General features: G+C 33.0%; 2 protein-coding genes and 1 long non-coding RNA gene across 3 annotated transcripts; 2 read left to right on the top strand and 1 right to left on the bottom strand.

Annotated features, from left to right (window-relative positions):
* Positions 1 to 4,338: 4,338 nt before the first annotated feature.
* LOC124457221 lies at positions 4,339 to 5,048 on the top strand. Its single transcript, XM_047007502.1, is given in 2 exon segments — positions 4,339 to 4,792; positions 4,795 to 5,048. Coding segments are annotated over 2 exon segments (708 nt in total).
* Positions 5,049 to 5,258: 210 nt separating this feature from the next.
* LOC124457404 lies at positions 5,259 to 6,305 on the bottom strand. Its single transcript, XM_047007667.1, has 2 exons — positions 5,775 to 6,305; positions 5,259 to 5,671 (listed from the first exon to the last, which is right to left on the bottom strand). The coding sequence occupies exons 1-2, from the start codon at positions 6,163 to 6,165 to the stop codon at positions 5,259 to 5,261; spliced, it is 804 nt and encodes a 267-aa protein (XP_046863623.1). The 5' UTR covers positions 6,166 to 6,305.
* Positions 6,306 to 13,887: 7,582 nt separating this feature from the next.
* Positions 13,888 to 15,425, top strand: LOC124457406. Its single transcript, XR_006952562.1, has 3 exons — positions 13,888 to 13,981; positions 14,424 to 14,527; positions 15,235 to 15,425. It is a non-coding gene; the product is annotated as an uncharacterized LOC124457406 (long non-coding RNA).
* The last annotated feature ends 4,176 nt before the right edge of the window (positions 15,426 to 19,601 follow it).

The raw sequence follows: 19,601 nt of genomic DNA on the forward strand, positions 1-19,601 counted from the left end.
TTTGAAACAAAGATTTTTTCACGATTACATGCTTTTAGATTGTGTTCTAATGTCAGTGTCGTATATGGTCAAACATCTTCCGAGAAATGACAACACAATCAACAGCAGCTTTGCAACAAGCAAAAAAGATCGCAATTGTGGCAGTTTAATGAGTTATTTTTTTACACAAACGATTGTTTCTATAATGTATTACAGAAAAGTAGAGCTATAAATCCGCAAGACAAATTCACCTCTTTCTGGAACAATTTTTCATTACCAGAAGTATCAGGGATTTTTCAAACATCGATCATAAACGTCGGAGGCGCTCCGCACCTGGGGCGTGGTCCGAGGCATTCTCCCCTGAGAAATTTTGAATTTCAGAGCCTTGAAAATGCCATTTACAGCGTTGTAGAGCAATACAAAATGTATTTTGTGGGCATCGTTTTTACGTGAAAACAACACATTTTGCTTAAATTTTTTCTAAAAAAAAATAATTGAACAATACTTGAATGTTTTCCCAAATATTCAGGCTCGTTATCATGCCAAGTATATGGTTCAATAGTATGTTTAGGAACGTAAAATTTATTTTACAACAATGCTATTCAAAACAGACATAGTCATTAAAATTTCTACCAAGTTGTCAGGCATAGACCCCTTAGGGACCCCCATTCAAACCTATATATAATGAGTTAAGTTAGAAATTTGGTACAACAAGTGACAGTTCATGGATATAGAAAAGCTCAGACTTCAAACCATGCAAGTTTATTGTAACCCTTTACCCGACTCCACATCAGTGCCAAAAAATTAACCTTTTGAGAAAAAACTCAAATTTTTTTTCTGCAAAAGATTAAAAAAATTATCATAATGAAAATTTGCAGGTAAGGACAGCTTAATGCCATAAATGTTTATTAAGCATTTCACTAGACTGTTATCTTCTGAAGGGTGTGCTATATAGCAATCACTAGTAGCAGTGTATTTGGCAATACAAACAGAATGTAACCAAAATGTCTTTAATTATATAATTACATGAATGTTAAAATTGAGTCATAAGTCATGCTTGCTGGTTATGATAAATATATTTTCATATGATCAAAGCTCGTTTGAATGTAAATCTGAAATAATTTAGTGTAGAAAATATAATGATCATCAGAAAAATTACCTAGTGATCATGAAAATACTTTGCTGTTTTGCCAAATTTCAAGTTTTATCTGTATGCATAGAAGACATTTTACTTTATAGAAAATGCTTTTCATATATCAATAGCCCTTTGGAATTTATGGCAAACAATCTGGTATGAGCCGTAGATTAACACAACTTTACATCTCTGCATGAGGTGTTGATTTAGAAAAGGGGACAATATGTGACATAGGACAACATTTCATGTATGTGAAATACTCAGGTTTAATACCATTCCAGTCAAATTGTCAAAATAAAAAGCTTCATGGATAAGAAGACTCAAAATCACAGGTTATAGTAAACAACTTCTCATGTAATCAATGCTAGTTTTCTCAAATCTTAAACAATATGTAGTATAACTGTCCAATGATTGAATGATTAATGATCATAAACTGAAAATCCCCAAGCATTTGTTTATCAAAAAGTAAATAATAGTATGGCGCTTAATGGCTACAGATTTTTCATCAATTGAAATATATTTGCAGGAATGTAGGATTTTGCTGCCATATAACGGCCACGATTCCCCAAGCACTAAAGAAATCATAGCTAAAAGTCCGTCGGCAACAACAATTTTACAAGCATCAATCTGCATACATATGCCACATTGACATAAATGGCATCACTTACTCGCATAAATTGACCTTGATATTTTACATTTATGCATACACTTCACTTATCCTTTACTTGCGATTTAGGATGTAAATTTCTGCTGATAAAATTCCAAACAATGTTGCCAAACATGACTGAAATGTCGCTCGCGAGATCGTCTTTGCCAAGCATTTACAATTTATCCATAAATGTTTCACCCTCTTGAAAAAAATTCACAGATTGGGACAGCAGCACTCAGGTCAATATATGAATTTGTAAAAGATTTCCGTAAATTCCATCTGATTGTAGTTTAGTTTCAATCATGCTTGTAAAAAATACTATGAAACGATCAAACATTCAATTCAGACACTGAGCTTGACTATGATAGTTCAGTTGGCTATCAGTCGAAATCCGTCAAAGCAATCACAATGAAACAAAAATTCAAATGAACCAATTGTAAGATAGCAATTGGACTCCCTTATACGTCCGGCCACCCCTAATATCAGTCGAGACCATTCCAGACTGTCTACTGATCTGGCCATTGACCAATAAAATAGGCGTTTTCTGCGTTCATAGACTGCTTTATCTGTCGAACCAGTCAAGCCACCCCGCATATCAGTCGGTTATTCTAGGTCAATTAAAATTAAACTGATATGGTTACCAACGAGATATTCATTGGATTAGTCATTAGTTTTCAATAATAAATAAAGCTGTATTTTTATCATGAAGTAAATGCGATAATAAAGTAAGAATAATTAATGAGTTTTTAATTAATATGAATAGGTTATTTTTGAATTTCAAACATCAGTTGCGCGACGGAATTGACATATTCTAGATCCTTCCCTGAGAAATATAAGGAATTTGGCACCATACATATAATATATTAATCCTAACACGGTTTTTGTCGCCATACATTTTGTCCCATGCTTTTCGATTGTGTGTTTAATGTTAGTATCATATATGGCTAAATATTTTCAGAGAAATATCAACAAAATCAACAGCCGCTTTGCAAAATGTCAAATACAATTGCATTTGTGGCAGTTTAATAAATTACTTTTTTACAAAAACGTCTGTTTTCATAATGTATTACAGCCAAAGTAGAGCGATAATTGAGCTACACAAATTCACATCTTTCTGGAACAACTTTTTATTATCAGAAGTATGAGGCAATTGACGCCAACATTTTTTCAGTGTTGTGCGCTAAGTAATTGCATTGTAACACATAATGACTTTTTGAATTTTGCAGGATGAAACATTTAAAAAAATGAAATTAAATTATTTACAGCACGATGAAATAAGTCAAATGACTTACCACACAGCATAAACAAAAATAGCTTCTCAAACAAACTTTGCTGTGTGCTTTTCATTGAGAAACGTAAGCTTAAAGAAGATGACATTTTCTCAGTGTTTTATTGCTTCAAAATAATTACAGGCACACACACTCTCATAGCCATTCTACAAAATGTCCAAAGGATAATTAATGATGTTTAATGATAAAAAAACAAATGAAAGTGACATATATGAAACATTGAAATAAGACAATACAATCATTAAACAGAATTAACTTCTGTAAGATTTACTATGGCGTAATTACAAGCAACTGGGAACCTGTTGATTTTGACAGAACTTAACTTGATTTAAATTTTTTAACACTTTTAACATTTATTTTTTTGCAATATAGATTGCAACGAGTTTAAAACTCCAAACTCTTAAATATCCTTAGAGAAGTTACGACGTTTTACGTAAGATAGGACCTAAATGAGTATAAAAGGTATGGTGTGACTTACGTGAAATAACTAGAAAAATGAATTGGGCCTCGAACTTTTCTTGTACATGGCGCTGTTGAAATGGAGATACGCAAACGTGAAACTTTTGATAAATGTACTGTTAGGAATGACGATAAATTATATGTGTATTAAACTAAGTATTAGATATCTAATCATTGTATTAGTCACGTGATCTTGTAAGCCGTGCTTATTGTACGCCAATTGGTATTCATTATTCTTTTTATGTTCTGCTCAATACCGCATGGTTTTGGACAAGACGTATTATGTATTATTACATATATCTTATTTTTCCTGCACAGTTGAATAATAAATTAACAGGTTATGGGCCCAGGACACTAGAACGTCTGGGTAGTATCAAAGATTTGGGTTTAATGGAATAAAAATGTTTATATAAAACAAAATTAGATTGAAGCATGCAACATTAGAAAACTTAAGCAAACGACGTTTTCCACAACACGGACGTAAACCGGAAGTAATTCTACAACCTGACAGTTATTGCGCATGACGAGAGGTTCGCGTTGTCAGGTCGAGGATTCCAGAACTTGCGTTCTGAGGTTTTTGTCGATAAAGTGTTTGCTAACAGACGAAGCAATGGGAGAAACGTCGTCTGCAAGTTTAGAGTGAGTGTTTCATTTGTTTTTCGATAAATACAACATACTAGGCTGCCAAAATTAAATAGATGTGCAGAGTTTATACAAAAATGTTTGCTCAAAGTATTTGTGTTAAATACTTATAATTAACAATCACATGTATTGAAGTGCAAACTTTAAATATATTTTTGCACATTTTCAAAAGGATTCAATCGCCTATGCAATGGTCGAAACAACACGACGTTTTGTTATGTCGCGAAATACTAGCCGTTGACCCTTTTCAAGCAAAACGAAAAACAACTGCCAGAGCAAAGTATTGGGAGAAGGTAGCTGCAAACTTGGAAAAAATAGATAAACCAAAATTTAAGGTTTCAGCCCGTGCTGTACGAGACAGATACAGCCGTTTACGTGAAAAATTCAAAAAGAAAGCTCGTGAGGAAAAGTGTGCAAGTGGAATATCCCCAGAACCGACAGAGTTGGATACTTTGTTAGAAGAGCTATCAGAGCGACAATTGTCCTCAGATGAAGAGCGGTTCCAGAATTATCAAGAAAACGACAAAAAGAATAAGCTGGACAGAATAAAGTCCCTAGATATACGAAAGAAAGCGATGGAGAAGTTGTCAGAAACCAAACTACGAAAGGAAAAGGAGAGTGATAGTGGTGAGCAAGAACCACAAAAAAAAGACGTCGATCAGGAGGTGAAATTGTTGCTTACCTTAAAGAAAAAAATGAGGTAGAATTGGAGATGAGAAAACAGGAGTTGGAGATGAAAAAAATGCAATTTGAGGCAGATAAGAAAAGACAGGATGACATAATTAATTTGCTAATGCAGCAAAATACAATGATAATAAATGTTAATCAAGGAAAAAAACAATACAAAGTAACTTCAGAAAAATATACTTCCATATCAACCGTGTTGTTTTGTTAATTGGCAGCACATTTCTTGCGAACTGGTTCTTACATATTATAGTTTGTTTATAATTTGTTGTTTCAAACTTTTATTGTCATATGCTGTATTCATGAGCAAGTCATTTTCATTATTTGCCTGGCAGTTATGTCAATTTATAGTAAATATTGATTATATGGTGGATAATTTTAGTAGAGAATGATAACTCTAATTTTAGCAACACATACTTTTTTATGTAAAATAGTTTTGAAGTGTTGGAGGAGAAATGTTAAAATATTTGGATGTAAGATTTTCATATAGACAAGTATGAGCATTCTCCATAAGTGCTGCTACAACATACATTTGGCCAACTGAGCTTAATCCTGATTTTAAGTTTTGTTTAAAATCCAAACATTTAAATGTTCTGACCACATCACCAAAAAGCCACTCAACTGAGACTCGTACAGAGCTCATAGAATTGTTGAAGTCTTTTATTTGTTGTGTTAATTGAACATCCCTAAATGGGGACTGTAAATGTACCCGCAAAGGGTAAGCTGGATCCCCATACAAGCAAAGTGGATTTCCATTCCTTGTAAATGCATTAATATCCAAATCATTTAGTAACAGAGAATCTCTTAACATTCCTGCATCATGCCTTTTCCCTTCTAAAACAATGTAAAAGTACAAAATAATAATTAATAAGTTGTCTGTTGTATTATATCCTATACCATGTAGGTGTAAAAAATATCAAATTGAAAATATACATACCAACTGGACCATAAATATGTGCCATAATGCCATTTGGTATAGCTAAGCTCTGGAATTTTAAACTATGCACTCTTTTGTGTCCATTATAAGCCTGACGTTGGTTGACTGTTGGACGACATATTGGCCTGACTGTTCCATCCGAAAAACAAAAACAATTACTCAAAGCTGCACCTTTCATAGTAATTGCCCTTGCATAATTTTCAAGGCACTCTGAATTAAGAATGTGGTTGTTCCATCTGGTAATACGATGCCCATGTGTTTCGAATATGAAATCAAGTACAACATTTGTTGCCATACTTAAGAAAGGGACGGGTCGACCAAATAGGTTAATCATGTCACTATAGCGAGAAGGGTATGCCATTCGATTAAGGAGAATACAAAGTCCTTCCATACCGGGTAATGTTGATCTTTGAAGACATTTGAAAATGTCGGGTATGTTCAAGACTTCTGCCAGAGACGGTAGATCGTACTTATCAAATCTGAAGAAAGCCTTGCACTCAGCTTCTGGGATGTCTTCCAAATTAAATTGATCGTATGCTTCATAGCAAAAATCTGGATTTTTTGAAGTGAAAGCCTCTAAAAGTAAAACTAACTCCTCGTCGGTTAAACAGTTGTTTGCATGACTGAGTAGTGCTGCACTTCTTGCATTCTTGAATGAATTTTCCATATCAAAAAACCCAAAATTAACATATCTATAAGCAAGCTGAAGTTTGAAGTGAAAAATATAATTCAGCTTAACTGTTCAAATTTCCCGCCACCGACCGCGTCCTCGACTCAGACCTACACTCGCCTTGACGTTCGTGTTGTCGAAAACGTCGCTTGCTTAAGCTCTCTAATATCGCGATGTCACCCGAGTTGTATTGAAGGTAACAAAGCTGAATGGTTTAGTATTTAAAGCTAATGGAAGAAAGCAAATAATCATCGGATATTCTGATGCTGATTGGGGAAACGATTTACCCAGAAACACATACCCAGAAGATCAATATCTGGGTATGTGTTTCAAGTTAAGGGAAGCACCGTAAAAGCGTATAAAGGTCAAACATGTGTTGTAATGTCTTCAACCAAAGCTCAATACGTTGCACTAAGTTTAGCTGCACAAGAAATTGTTTGGTTGAAGAAGCTCATACAAGATGCGAATGTGAGATTACACAAATCATTGTTCAATCATGAAGATATCCAAGAAGGTGTCGAACTAACAAAAAATGCCAAGTTTCATAACCGCACTAAACATATTGACATTGCATTTCACTTTATTCGAGAGAAACTTGGGAGTGGGTCCATTGATGTGAAATTCTGCCATACAGACCAAATGTTATCTGAAATTATGTCCAAAAGTCTATCCAAGGAAAAATTTATAAATTTCAGAGACATTCAGAAAAATTGAGAACAATTGGGAGTTTCTGAAGTCAATTAATTTTAGTCTTGTTTAACAATAATATCCAAGTGGAAGTGTTAGGAATAACGATACATTATATATGTGTTAAAATAAGTATTAGATATTTGATCAAAATACTATTCACATGATCTGGTAAGCACTTCTTATTGTATGCTAATTGTTATTTAATATTCTTCTTATGTTCTGCTCAATACCGCATGATTTTAAACAACACTTATTATGTATTACTTACATATATCTTGTTTTTCCTGCACAGTTGAATAATAAATTAACATGTACGTAACATTTTTATTACTTTTTAACGCCTTATATTTCATCTTAAAGTTTGGCAGTCACTTTGTTAAGTTCTGTCACTTTGAATATTTCTGGTAATATTTCATTATTTTCATAATTTTTATTATATTTTTCAAAGCCACTGAATCATTTATTTTTGTTGTGTTTATCTAATGTATGGAAGGCTAGAAACGATATTGCTGACTTTGGCCTCATGTAGTCTGTTCGTGAATTAAATAAAAGGCAGAAAGCATGACTCTATTTTTTTGCAAATTAATAAGTTTTATTTGTAAAGTTAAGTGTATGTTAAGTAATTGGCAGGGGCATAACCAACCCGCAAGTTTTTGGTCATGCTATGTCAATTTTATATCATAAGCATTAATCATTTTTTTAGAAATCTATTGGTTTCACAGTGGGTGAACACAGAAATTTAACATAGCAGGACCAAATTTGCGTGCAGGCTACGCTACTGGTAACTGGTCAAATTAACTAATCGACATCTCTTACATATCATTTAAGTCATTGCATCAAACTTGAGTTAATGTAGCATTCATTTCTAAAATTGTTTTCGGGTCAAGACAACATGAGATTTGTCGTGAAATTTCGTGAGAAATCTGAAGGATTAAACTTTAAGCAAGGTAAACACGTGAGAACAGTCACGCCGAAAGCAATCAAAGCAAGTGCTAAAAATTAATGCAATGATGATTATATGATTGAACAGTGAGCACAAAGAATATTTTTAAATCTGGAACAAATAATTCTCTACATTTATAATATGATTTGAACCACAGTTATTAATATTTACAGGCTATCCACATGTACGTTATGCGTATCTATTTTTTCTTCAATAAGCTAGACCATGTTCAAAAATAAAGACTTGCATTTTTATTAATATTTTGAAACTGATAGTATCTGAGCAAATGAACTATAGTTGTCTCTTCATATTTCATGTGTAATCACTGTCTAAATCTCGCTGTACATTATAATAACATACATACGTTGCAACATCAGTTACAGGAAATGTTTATTAAAATCTGTACAAATTGAGAATGTATCTTTAAGGATGAACATTCATCAGACATTTTTCTTGCATGATGCCTTCGTACTTGCTCATGAGGGGAAATATACTGATAACCATCTTAAACACATTCTACACCAGCATCTTTTGTATGTCTACAGTTATGATTACCCCACCCAATATGAAAAAAAAAATTGAAATAAACATCTCATGACCTTTGCAATAAACATTATCTAACCATGCTTTTCCATTGCCATCAGGAACATTACTACCTTGCAGAGCTTTCAAAGCACTTTTATAACCAAGTTGACGACATACTACTTTAGCACCATTTAAATCCCATCCATCATCGCATACTGTTCACAATTCTCCTGTGTACCATACTTCCACACCACCCACTCTATCATCTCCATCATGAGAGTTTGCTCCTTAGAATCTGATGGAAGGTCTTTGAACTTTTAAAAAAAAGAATTTTGTTATTTTTTAAATCAAGCCGGGACGTTGTCAACGATTGATGTTAAAAAACTGGCTTTACAATGTTATTTGTGTGGATTTAATCTGCCATTCTTTCTCTAAAAGATCAAACAAGCCATATCAAGTTTGCGGTATACTTGTGTGTTTAGTGTACTGTCATCTGTTCTGGTTAGTAGGATGTCGAGGAAGGTAAGTTGTTTCTCGTGCTCTTTGCCTCTTTAGTGAAGGTAATATTCTTTTGCATTGTTTATGGAGTGTGGATGTGTTCAGTTTTGTCTTTCTTGAATATGACAAAGATATCATTGACATGTCTTTTCCATTGTCTGGTTTTTGCGTTGTTTGTAATTGATTGTGTTTCGAGGTGTTGCATGACGGCTTTTGGGAGGAAGGCGGATGGTAGTGACCACATTGATGTGCTTGAAATTTGTCTGTAATATGTGTTTTGGAAGGCAATTTCACTGGAGAGGCAAAGGTTGAGTAAGTCTAGGATGTCATTTTTAGAATGTCTAAGATGTCATTTAGCATGAACTTAATAGTATAACAGAAAAGTCGCTTTAAAAAGCTGTAACGTCTATGCGGAGCAAGTTCTCTCAAAAGGCCAGTAGCATAAGTAAATTCAAAGTCATGATAACCAATAACGTATCCACTTGAATATGTACGATAGTTGCGGAGGAAATGTGCGTTGATTTCAATGGAGCCTTTGGTGTAATTATGATTCCAATCTTAACGGGTACTATGATCATGGCTTTCCTAGTGGGTATAAAGGTGTGGTGTCCTAGGGGTATAAATGTGTGGTTTGAGAAGTTGGTAGCTGAATGACGTGCTCTTTAAAATCCACTGAAATGAAAATAAAACCATAACTTCTTCAGCTCTTTTATTAGTTTACTGTATGAAATTCATAAAAACATACTTTGTTCATTTTTTCGTAAAATTCTCAAATAAACATTTACATTTATTAGTTTAAGACAGTGTTTAAAACGTTTTCTGTAGAAGGTAAAAATGTATTTACAGCTATCAAATAAGGGCATATAATTGAGATACATATTTTTAAGCTAGAGCAGCACAAACGTTGTAATATTTTTTCTTTTTAAAAGCCATTACGCCAAGCACCTATTGAAAACATTTCAAACATACTTTCGTAGCTTTTAGAAATTCTTGACGACGTGAAAGGGGCAGCTTATATTTTTTGAGAATAGAATTTAGAAAAATACTACACATTTTTTTGTAAGGAATAGTTGTGTGTCGTATTCTGAAAAAGAAAACAAGAAACAAGACGACACCATTTGTTGCTTTTTTATTCTCTGTTTAATGTAGATGAAGTGTCTTTCGAACAAGTGTTTCATATAAAACATAAACATACTGTAACGCAAGATAAGATAAAAGTGATGAAAAAATGCAGAGAAAAACAATTGTTTAAGATATTGATTATATATTGGTGGAATTAGCCAGAGACGTCGAATCCAACGTAGAGTTAAAAGCATGGTGAACTGCGTTAAAATTAAAATTTTATAAACTTAGAGTGTTAGAGCCTAACAACTTAATCATAGTGGATAATAAGTTATAGAAATTCAACAAACATGTTAGAATTAAAAAAAAACCAAAATTATAAAGAAAGTAGTAGATTTCCTTACAACCGAATCATTACACCCTATGAATGTCCTGTCTAATGATAATGACAAGAAATTGGCTTGGTCAAAGTTTGTCTAAAGATACAATCCTGTTTCCATTCAATAGGATATTTTCCTTCATCTAACGATAGATAAAAAATGTGGGTCAGGTATGGAGTGATGACAATAGCAGAATTTTTTAACAGTTTGGAAGATATTTCGTCTAATCCAGCACCCTTATTGCTTTTTAAGTTTTGATATTTTTTTGGTAAACTGCTTTATCAGAAATGGTAAGAAATTGTAATTCACAATCTAACGGATTTAAGTAATAAGAGAGATCTTTGGGAATTTATGGAAGTTTATTTGATAATTTAGGGCGATTTCTACAAAATGTTTACTCGATTGACTAGCTATCGATTTTTCATCATAAATTTTATTGCTTATTTCATCTTTGATGGTTGTAATGGTGGTAGTTATGGAACGTCAACCATTTCCACTAAGGACTTGATTTATATTTTTCCACATTTCTTTTGGATTATTTTTGTCCATTTCAATATTTTCCTTTTATTATCGAGATTTTGTATACTTAATCGACTTATTACTGTAGACTTATGTTCTGCTACAATGTTACTATCTGCAATGTGCGCCTGAGATTTGGCGTGTTTTTGTATCTTCTTGCGCAATGCTTTCCGTGCTAATGACTTTTCTCCATCCTCACGCACAGAGCATATACTCCATTCACTACTTAAGTGCATACTTTGTGAACTAGATGCTCCTATTGACCCAGCAATTTCACTTTTTTGCAAATGCTGGATCTAACACTTTAATTTTCACATACAATCGTCTTAACGGTATGTCGTCTTAAAGTTGTTGCATTGGTGTGTTTGCAAACAATTACGGTATGTACCAGGGGAAGTGACGGATGTTTTTCAAGGTTGGTTAAGCAAATTACTAGTATTGTCGGTGGAATCACTCTGACCATTGTCAGCAATATCTCTTACGCTTAAATTTTAGCCTTTCAAATTTTTTTGCGAAATTTCTACGTGACCAAACTCAGATTGACTGCCTCAACAACAGGTTGATTCACACAATTCAGTTGATTGCTTGTTTTCTTCTTGAATAAGTGCACTACTTGAGAAAAAGCTTGTTAACTTATTTTGAACCTTTTCCTCTTGGCTTGTGGTTGATCCTTATTTTCAGTTTCCATTTTTGTTCATAACAATTGTTGGAAATTGATTAATTATTATCTCAACAGAGAGAACGTCATATGTATTTATGGATTTCTACTTTTATTTAATATTGCTTGATCAACAAGTACAATTATAAAATCGCAAGATAATACTAGTTATAACATTTTTTCGTTTGTATTTAGTTAAATTTCGATACAACATAATGAGGACAAATTATACTTTCATAGTTTATACCAGTTGGTTACACGAAAAATATCTAACGAAAAATTAATAAATTCAATTCATGTAGCTACAATTCCAGAATTGATAGAATATGAAAAAAGAGTTTTATGAAAAAGTTTGACTCACTTTTAAAGCTTCATTTCAATTGTCCTCGTGCATATATTCATTACTAATGCTTCTTTTATTTACATTTAGCAAATCCTTTCTACAATTTCGCATTTCATTATGGTTGCAACAAAATTAAAATGTTTATGAGCATTTAAAAAAAATCCTTTTGATATGAAGTCAAGGCCGTCATTTCAGAAGCCCTTTATACATGTTAGATCTAAAGAATGATAGAAATAATAACTTCCTAAAACCTGAACAAATCGATGGTGTTTTTTTGCTTGATAAGGCTAATTTCAACAGCAAGAACTTCCGTGTTAGTCTAAACATAATGTGAGATAAAAGATAAAAGGTCACTTAATAAATTTTATAAAACAAGATTGCCTATGGCTATTTTGAAAACCATCCATTTGGGTTTTGTCTTTATAATGAGAATTCAGTCATTATAAAACTTTAGCCTGTTTCGACGTTTCCTTTTTTTACGTAAAGAGAAATTTGATATCGATTTAGCATGTGCTCCAGTCCCTCTAGAAGCTTTTGCTTTAACCTATTGATCTCAGTCAGGAATCATTTATGTATATATAAATATTTATTAAATATTTGATTTATACAAAAATGTCGGAAAGATTATTTTTCTATATTCTGCACCCCTGAAATAGCACTCTAGTTATTATTAATACAACTCTGTCAATTATGAAATAAATTTGTCATGAGTTTATGCCGTCTTGGCAATTGCCTCACGAAAAATCGCCTTTTTTCTCTTTTTTAAAATAACTCGCTTATTTTTGAGATATTTTAAAACAACTGTTAAAAGAGCTAAATACTTTGCTGAAAACATTGCTATTTTCAGATTATGAAGCATCATTTTGCTCATTTCAAACTATCACCAGATTTGGGGGTCATTAATGCAGGTGACAGTAAATCATCGGTTATGTTGAATTGTCATTTGAAAGTATAGCAAGCATGCCTTTATTTTTCTGTGCGCATGACATTAAAGAGTAGTCTCTTTTTGGGTAAAAAATGTGTGAAAGCACATGCCGATTTAAAGCATATAACATTATTTTTAACACAAAAATCTTTACGAATAAAGTTTTTCTGTATAGCACAGAAAAGGGGGGTGATAAAAACGCCACCTCGGAAACAAGTCTAAATAGTACATGCAAAATCACAGAGAAGGAGGAAGGGAAGGGTGGATTTTTCGATAAATTTCACCTGGCGACGGCCACCTGCTGAATGATATGTGATTTGTTTGTGCATAACCTATAAGGCTAATACCTGTGCACGTGAATCATACTACGTGCATGTGAACAAAATGCAAATAACTGTAGCCAACATCCTGTTTGCTCTTGTAGCGTCCGCAATGAACCTTGGATTCCATCACCTTAGCACGCGGAATTCTTTGAGTAAAAGTAACAAACTTTCCCAGTACTTTTTTATATGTTAAGATTGTGTCCCACCCTCTCTTTGTTTCCCCTTGATTAACATAACTCTTATTTACAATTTAAACTAAAAAATAACCCGCGGAAGCAATAAAATTATTCTTCGCTTATGCAAATAACTCCTTTTTCACCACAACAAAGTCTCTGTCAGATTAAAATATTAATGAAGAAAAGATATTTTCTTACACATCTTAATGTAATATATGCAAATTTATTAGCTAGATACTCGTGTTGTAAATTTTTTATCTTTTTTATGTTGTTGAAATTTGAGCATAGAGCTGTAAAAGACGATTCGTTTTGAAAAATAATGTATCGTGTCAATAGCATGATTTTATCATCTGACTTTTTTTCCCAGCACAAGACTTTCATGGGAAATTTGATCCCGGAATGAAAAGCTATATCAATTATAAATCTATTCGGGAGCAATTTATTTTCTTCAAGTCTTCGACTGTGTATATTTACTGAACTAGTCAATTGATTGAGGTAAGCAACTGATAATATTAATAATGATTCTATATTGTTTTTTGCCTTAAATGAATCCATCACTGTGTGCTGCAATATTTTGTCGAAAAATTTGTCACGGTTCATACATGTAGTTAACTAGGTTGTTTCTTGCTGTCGATAAAATATTTTTTCTATAGCATACGCAAATATTATGTTAAACTTAAGTAAGAAGAGTTGAATAAATTGGACAGGATGTTTGCATGTACGTAAACAATACATATACCTATTTCTGTGATCAGCTAGCAATAAATCAAATTAAGATTGCTTTTAATGTTTGATAAGAACGGGCCGAATCTTGACATTTTAATGCTTTACGTAGTTTAGTAAAAATCATTAAGGTCAGTTTAGTAAAAATCATTGTTCAGAATGTTGTACCTTGATATTTCTTTTCTATTAACTTTTATTCACCTCTTTTTTTCAGAAAATACAAAATGAGTATTTTGACCTACGTCATGATTTTGTTGGCTTTTGCTCGTTGTTCAAACACCTCGCTTGTAGATATGTTACAAGAAGCCGAAAAACCAGGTATATTTTATTTCAAGAAGGGAATGAGGAATGAAGTTATAATCTAAGTTGTAAATGTTGCGAGTTATTTACCCCTTCATGCATGTTATTAACGCAACGTACGTCTTAAGAGCTTGTTGATGTTTGTTTACCTCGTCGTAACAATGACAACTGTTTTCTAATTGTTGCTTGAGTGTGTTTACCTAGAAATTGTAATGTAACCTTTAAAGTTACTTTGTACTCTTGAAAAATTACGTCTTAAATAAAATTAATTAACGCATTTAGCACGCAAAATTACATGCTCTGCGCATTAGTAAAACCAACTAAATTATATTTTAAAAAGTAATAGCTTTAGCATTTGTTTGGTTAAAAACACTTAAGCACGAGTAGTTCGTCAACTTGTAAAGACTTAGTGCATAAAACACAGTTGTTTGAGGATTCTTGGTCAAAATTTATATACCACTAAAATTTTCATGCTATTAAAAAATGACTAAGGCAGTTTTATTTTTTGACGCACCAAGGGCTTCCTATGAGAACACCTTTATCCAAGTTTTACTATTCCATTTGCAATGCGTAGAACAAAGCCTGTTTTTAGAGAAATATGGCCTGGCCTGGCCTGTCGCATTTATAGAAGATTTAAAAAATTAGGTTGATCTATAATCATTTAATTTTTGCAAGAGGCACGTCTATTAAAATCAGAACGATACAAGTTATATCTTTTTTTTTAGTTAAAACGTTCTTGGCTTGCCATTGCAAATATGTACCTTTTCCTGGAGTTCAGCGCCATGGACGCTGTTTACGTGGCGAGAGATATTGCAAAATAATGCATCATAATACTGTTTTTTGCTGCATCAAATGAAACTAAATTTGGATATTTAATTTGTTTATTGTTTGTTTATTAAATCATATAATAATCTTTTTGTGTTCTAAGATCATATTTTGACTGTGCGTGTTTGCCTTGAAATGTGACTCTTAGCTGATACAACATGTGTTGACCATTAAGCTCTATAATAACTGGAGGGAAAAGGGCCTGTACCCCGTGGTCAAAACATGGCGGTAATGGCGGATTTTGAGTGTCAAAACTTCCACTTTAAGAAATATTTTTAACATTCGCTCCCTCCCGAATGCAGATCTCTATTCCTGCTTATATCAATGACAAACAGCGAAAACAACCACGATACCGTAAGCATAAAATATTGAAAATCATGCTTCAGGTTTTTGTGAAATAGACACACACATTTAAATGAGGTAAATCTATGGTAAAATAACGTATATTTTGTCAAGTAATGCTTTAGCTATATTAGAAATAAATATCAAACGGCATTCTTGTGCAATGTGTTGTTAAGCTTTATTGCATAATCCCATGCGCATTGCTTGTGTTTTTGACTGTTTTTTAACAGCTTCGTGCAACTGTCTTTCTTGAATAGATGGGTAAATCTTAGTTAAAACGTCCAAAAAGGAGTTAGAAAAAGTTAGCTTACCCCTACGACTTAAGTCGACTGGAAATATATTATAAGTAGGTATGTAATTTTTTTGAGTTTTTTTTTTTTGTAGGATTGATTCTCGGTGTCTTATAAGGTATTATGATATTCTGATAAATGTACTGAGAACTTATGAAGAAAATATCTTGAACTAGGAGAGCAAAAGAACGAAATTCAGAAATTCTATAATCATGTTGCCGGTTCTGTTTTGAGCCAAGATATTAGAAACTGGATTGTCATTGACAACCATGGATCTACAACTGAACAGAACTACATTAAGTTCCCATTGAAAATACGATTTCTTAAATTAAAGTGCATTGGTTTCTCTGACATAACACTTTTCTTATTAATGTTTTATACATTGCGGTGTTTAAATTTAAATGAAGATATGATCTTCGCACTTTGCTGGACAATTTGCTGGACACGAGAAAACATGAGCCCAACAATATTGACCTGCTCACCACTGTGTGACTTCATAGCTCAGTTGGTCAGAGCACTGCACCGGTCATGGGTTCGAATCCCGTTAATTCACCTGATTTTTTCAGGTCCTGAGACGATTGCTTAAAATTGTCCAGTAAAGTGCGAAGATGATATCTTCATTTAACTTTTCTTATTGCTGCATGAAGGCAAAGTTGTTTAAATAATTATAATGTAGGTGAAGATATTTAGCATGTTGTATAATTGTTATTGTACAGTCATTATTTATAATATTATGGCCTTGTGTAATGTATGTCAAGAAGAACATATTAATTCTCAAAAATGCCAACCTTTTTGCACTACTTTTCTCTTGTGTCCTTACAAATTACAGTTACCTATACTAATTTTTTCTAGGTTGAAACAACTTGACAAACTTTTGAATTTTACATTATGCATTTGAATTTTTCTTTTTGTCTTTTGGTAAAAATATCAGTGAATGGCTTAAAAATGAAGTTTTCTAAAATAGTATTTTGTACAAAGAAACTATACATAATTGGAAATGTCTTATGTTGAAGACAAATGGCGCTTCTTTTACTAGATTGCTATTCTTATTCTTTTAAATAATATCGTATTCCTTCATAAGACATAAAAAGTTCTTTGCCATCAATTTTTGCTGCTTCCACATCCAACTTCATTGCAACCAATGCATCTTATGTGAATTTTTAATCACCTGGAATTGAAAAACGTTTGGATTATGTCAGATGATGCAATACTATATTTAATGTTTCATGCATGTCATTATAAGCTTTTCTTGAGGAAAAATTTCAAGGTAGGAGCATAATTTGGCACATTGAACAAAGCAGCTTTTAACTTGATTTTGATGTACTAACCTGCTTACTACACTGTATAACAAACAATTCATTTACAGAAACACCAGATGGCATTTAAAACTGTTAGCATAAAGCAAACTTTTACACACCATCATCATGATTGTCCATAATCTGTCAAATTGTTCAGGCTAGCTGTGTAAGACAGGTATTTTTTATTTAACGAAACAGAGACTTTGTCGTGGTGACAAACTTAAAGATAGATTTCAAAATAGCAAATACCATGGTGAATGGTGATAATAACAATGTAATAGTTCTTAAAAGAACAGTTTTAACCAAAATACTAAGCAAACAATTCAAAGGAACCGTTATTTACAGTTAGAAAGAGACACTATGCATTTCGGCAAACTACTCATCAGGTGTCAACGTCTGCTAAATGAGATTACGTGTTTATCTGTCTCTGTTTTAAGTGTCATCTCTAAAAATAGGGATGACATTGACCTTTTCTAACGTTATAAATATAGCATGGTTTGGAGGTTCTCATTTAGCAGACGTTTACACCTGATGAGTGAAAGAACGAACTGATTATAAGAAACAGTTTCAAGGAGTTTTTCACAATTGCAAGAAAAGGTACACTTTGCCAGAGACGGTCTACAACGTTATAGAAGAGGGAATAAAGAATAATATGGTGATAAAAATAAGGGATCGGTCAACTGTGCAGAGAAAGATTAACCTGATCTTGATCAAGAAGCTTTAATTACATGTGACTGTGAATACAATGTCCACTGGATCATACACTCTGATGCTACTCAGCACATGACATACCAAAAGAAATGTAGATATGATTATGTGGATTTCAAGAAACGATGCATTGTAACCCTGGGTGATGTTCAAACCATATAAGTGTATGGAAAAGGATCATACAATTTTTGGCAGAACTCAGTGGTCGTAACTAAAATACTATTATTCTGGAAGTAGTGCAACTTCCAGAATAAGAAAAAAAAAACTTGTTATATGTAAGAGCAATGACAAGATTGGGAGCTTTAGTAAAGTTTCACGGAGATGAATGCGCAATCTTTAGAAATGGAAAGTTGTTGGCAAAAGTTGAAAAATGTGGAAAATTTTTTGTTTTGAAAACTTTTGGTGACGAGCAAGTCAATGTTGCAAAGAAAGTGTTTCAGGGAATATTATGGCAATGTCGGTTTGAGCATTTAGGATATGATAGCGTTGCAAAACTTGTTATGGATGATATAGTTAAGAGAATGAATAATTTCCCAGAAGATGAAACCAAGTCTGTTTGTGAATCATGTGTTATGGAAAAGCAACATAAAACTCCCTATCCAAAGAACGTCCCTCTCCGAGCAGAGAGGTCATTCAAAATTGTTCACAGATATGTGTGCGGTCCACTGGAGATACCATCTCTTGGAAAATCTTTATATTTTGTAACATTTATTGATGATTTTTCCAGATATAAACATGTATATTTCATCAAACAGAAAAGCCAAGTCCTGAAAAAGTTTAAGGAATTTGTAAACTATGCTGAGAATTCTGGAAAGCAGGTAAATATCTTGCGAACTGACAATAAAATTGAATAATGTTCTATAGAGTTCAATTCATACTTGAAAGAAAGAAGGCATAACACATCAAACCACTGTCCCCCACAATCCAGCACAAAATGGGGAGGCTGAACGGATGAACAGGACACTATTAGAAACCATTCGCTCGATGATGGCTCATGCAGAAATTCCTACTGAATTCTGTGCTGAGGCTGTGAGTACAGCAACCTATATAAGAAATCGAAGTCCTACTACTGCTAGAAAAGAGATAACACCATTGGAATGTTTCTTTGAATACAAGCCACATGTATCAAACATGAAGGTATTTGGTCGCTTAGTTAAGCCCATATTCCTATTATTAAACGAAAGAAGTTAGAGGCTAAATCATCAAAATGTATATTTGTGGGATGCCCTGAAGGTACAAAAGGATTCAAATTGTACAATCCAAAAACAAAGTCATTCATCAAGAGCTGAAATGTAATATTTAAACAATGGAGGTTTTACAACTTTGACAGTAAAAATACATTAATGGAAATACATTAATATAACTCATGCTAACTGATAATGGCAACGTAGAAAACGATGATCTTGCTTTAAGAGAGGGTAATATTTTTCATCCTGAATATAATAATACAGTGGGAGAAACTTATTAAGTAAGTTTTATGCAACAAGTTAAGAATCTATATTGGAAAAGAGAACGAAGACCCCCCGTTAGATTCCATGAAGAATTATATGTTGCAGATTATCTCACTGCATTAATGAATCCAGAAACATAAAGGATGCATGGTCATGTGATCAGGAAAAAGGAATAGAT

This window comes from Xenia sp. Carnegie-2017, unplaced genomic scaffold (genome assembly GCF_021976095.1).
Source record: "Xenia sp. Carnegie-2017 unplaced genomic scaffold, XeniaSp_v1 HiC_scaffold_6, whole genome shotgun sequence".
In the NCBI taxonomy this organism is placed as follows: Eukaryota; Metazoa; Cnidaria; class Anthozoa; order Malacalcyonacea; family Xeniidae; genus Xenia; species Xenia sp. Carnegie-2017.

Excerpts from the sequence above, each read along its gene's own strand:
- LOC124457404 (XM_047007667.1), bottom strand. The coding sequence starts at position 6,165 with ATGGAAGGACTTTGTATTCTCCTTAATCGAATGGCATACCCTTCTCGC. Across the intron at positions 5,672-5,774 it reads ACATATTTATGGTCCAGTTG|AAGGGAAAAGGCATGATGCA; the intron begins GTATGTATATTT and ends ACATTGTTTTAG.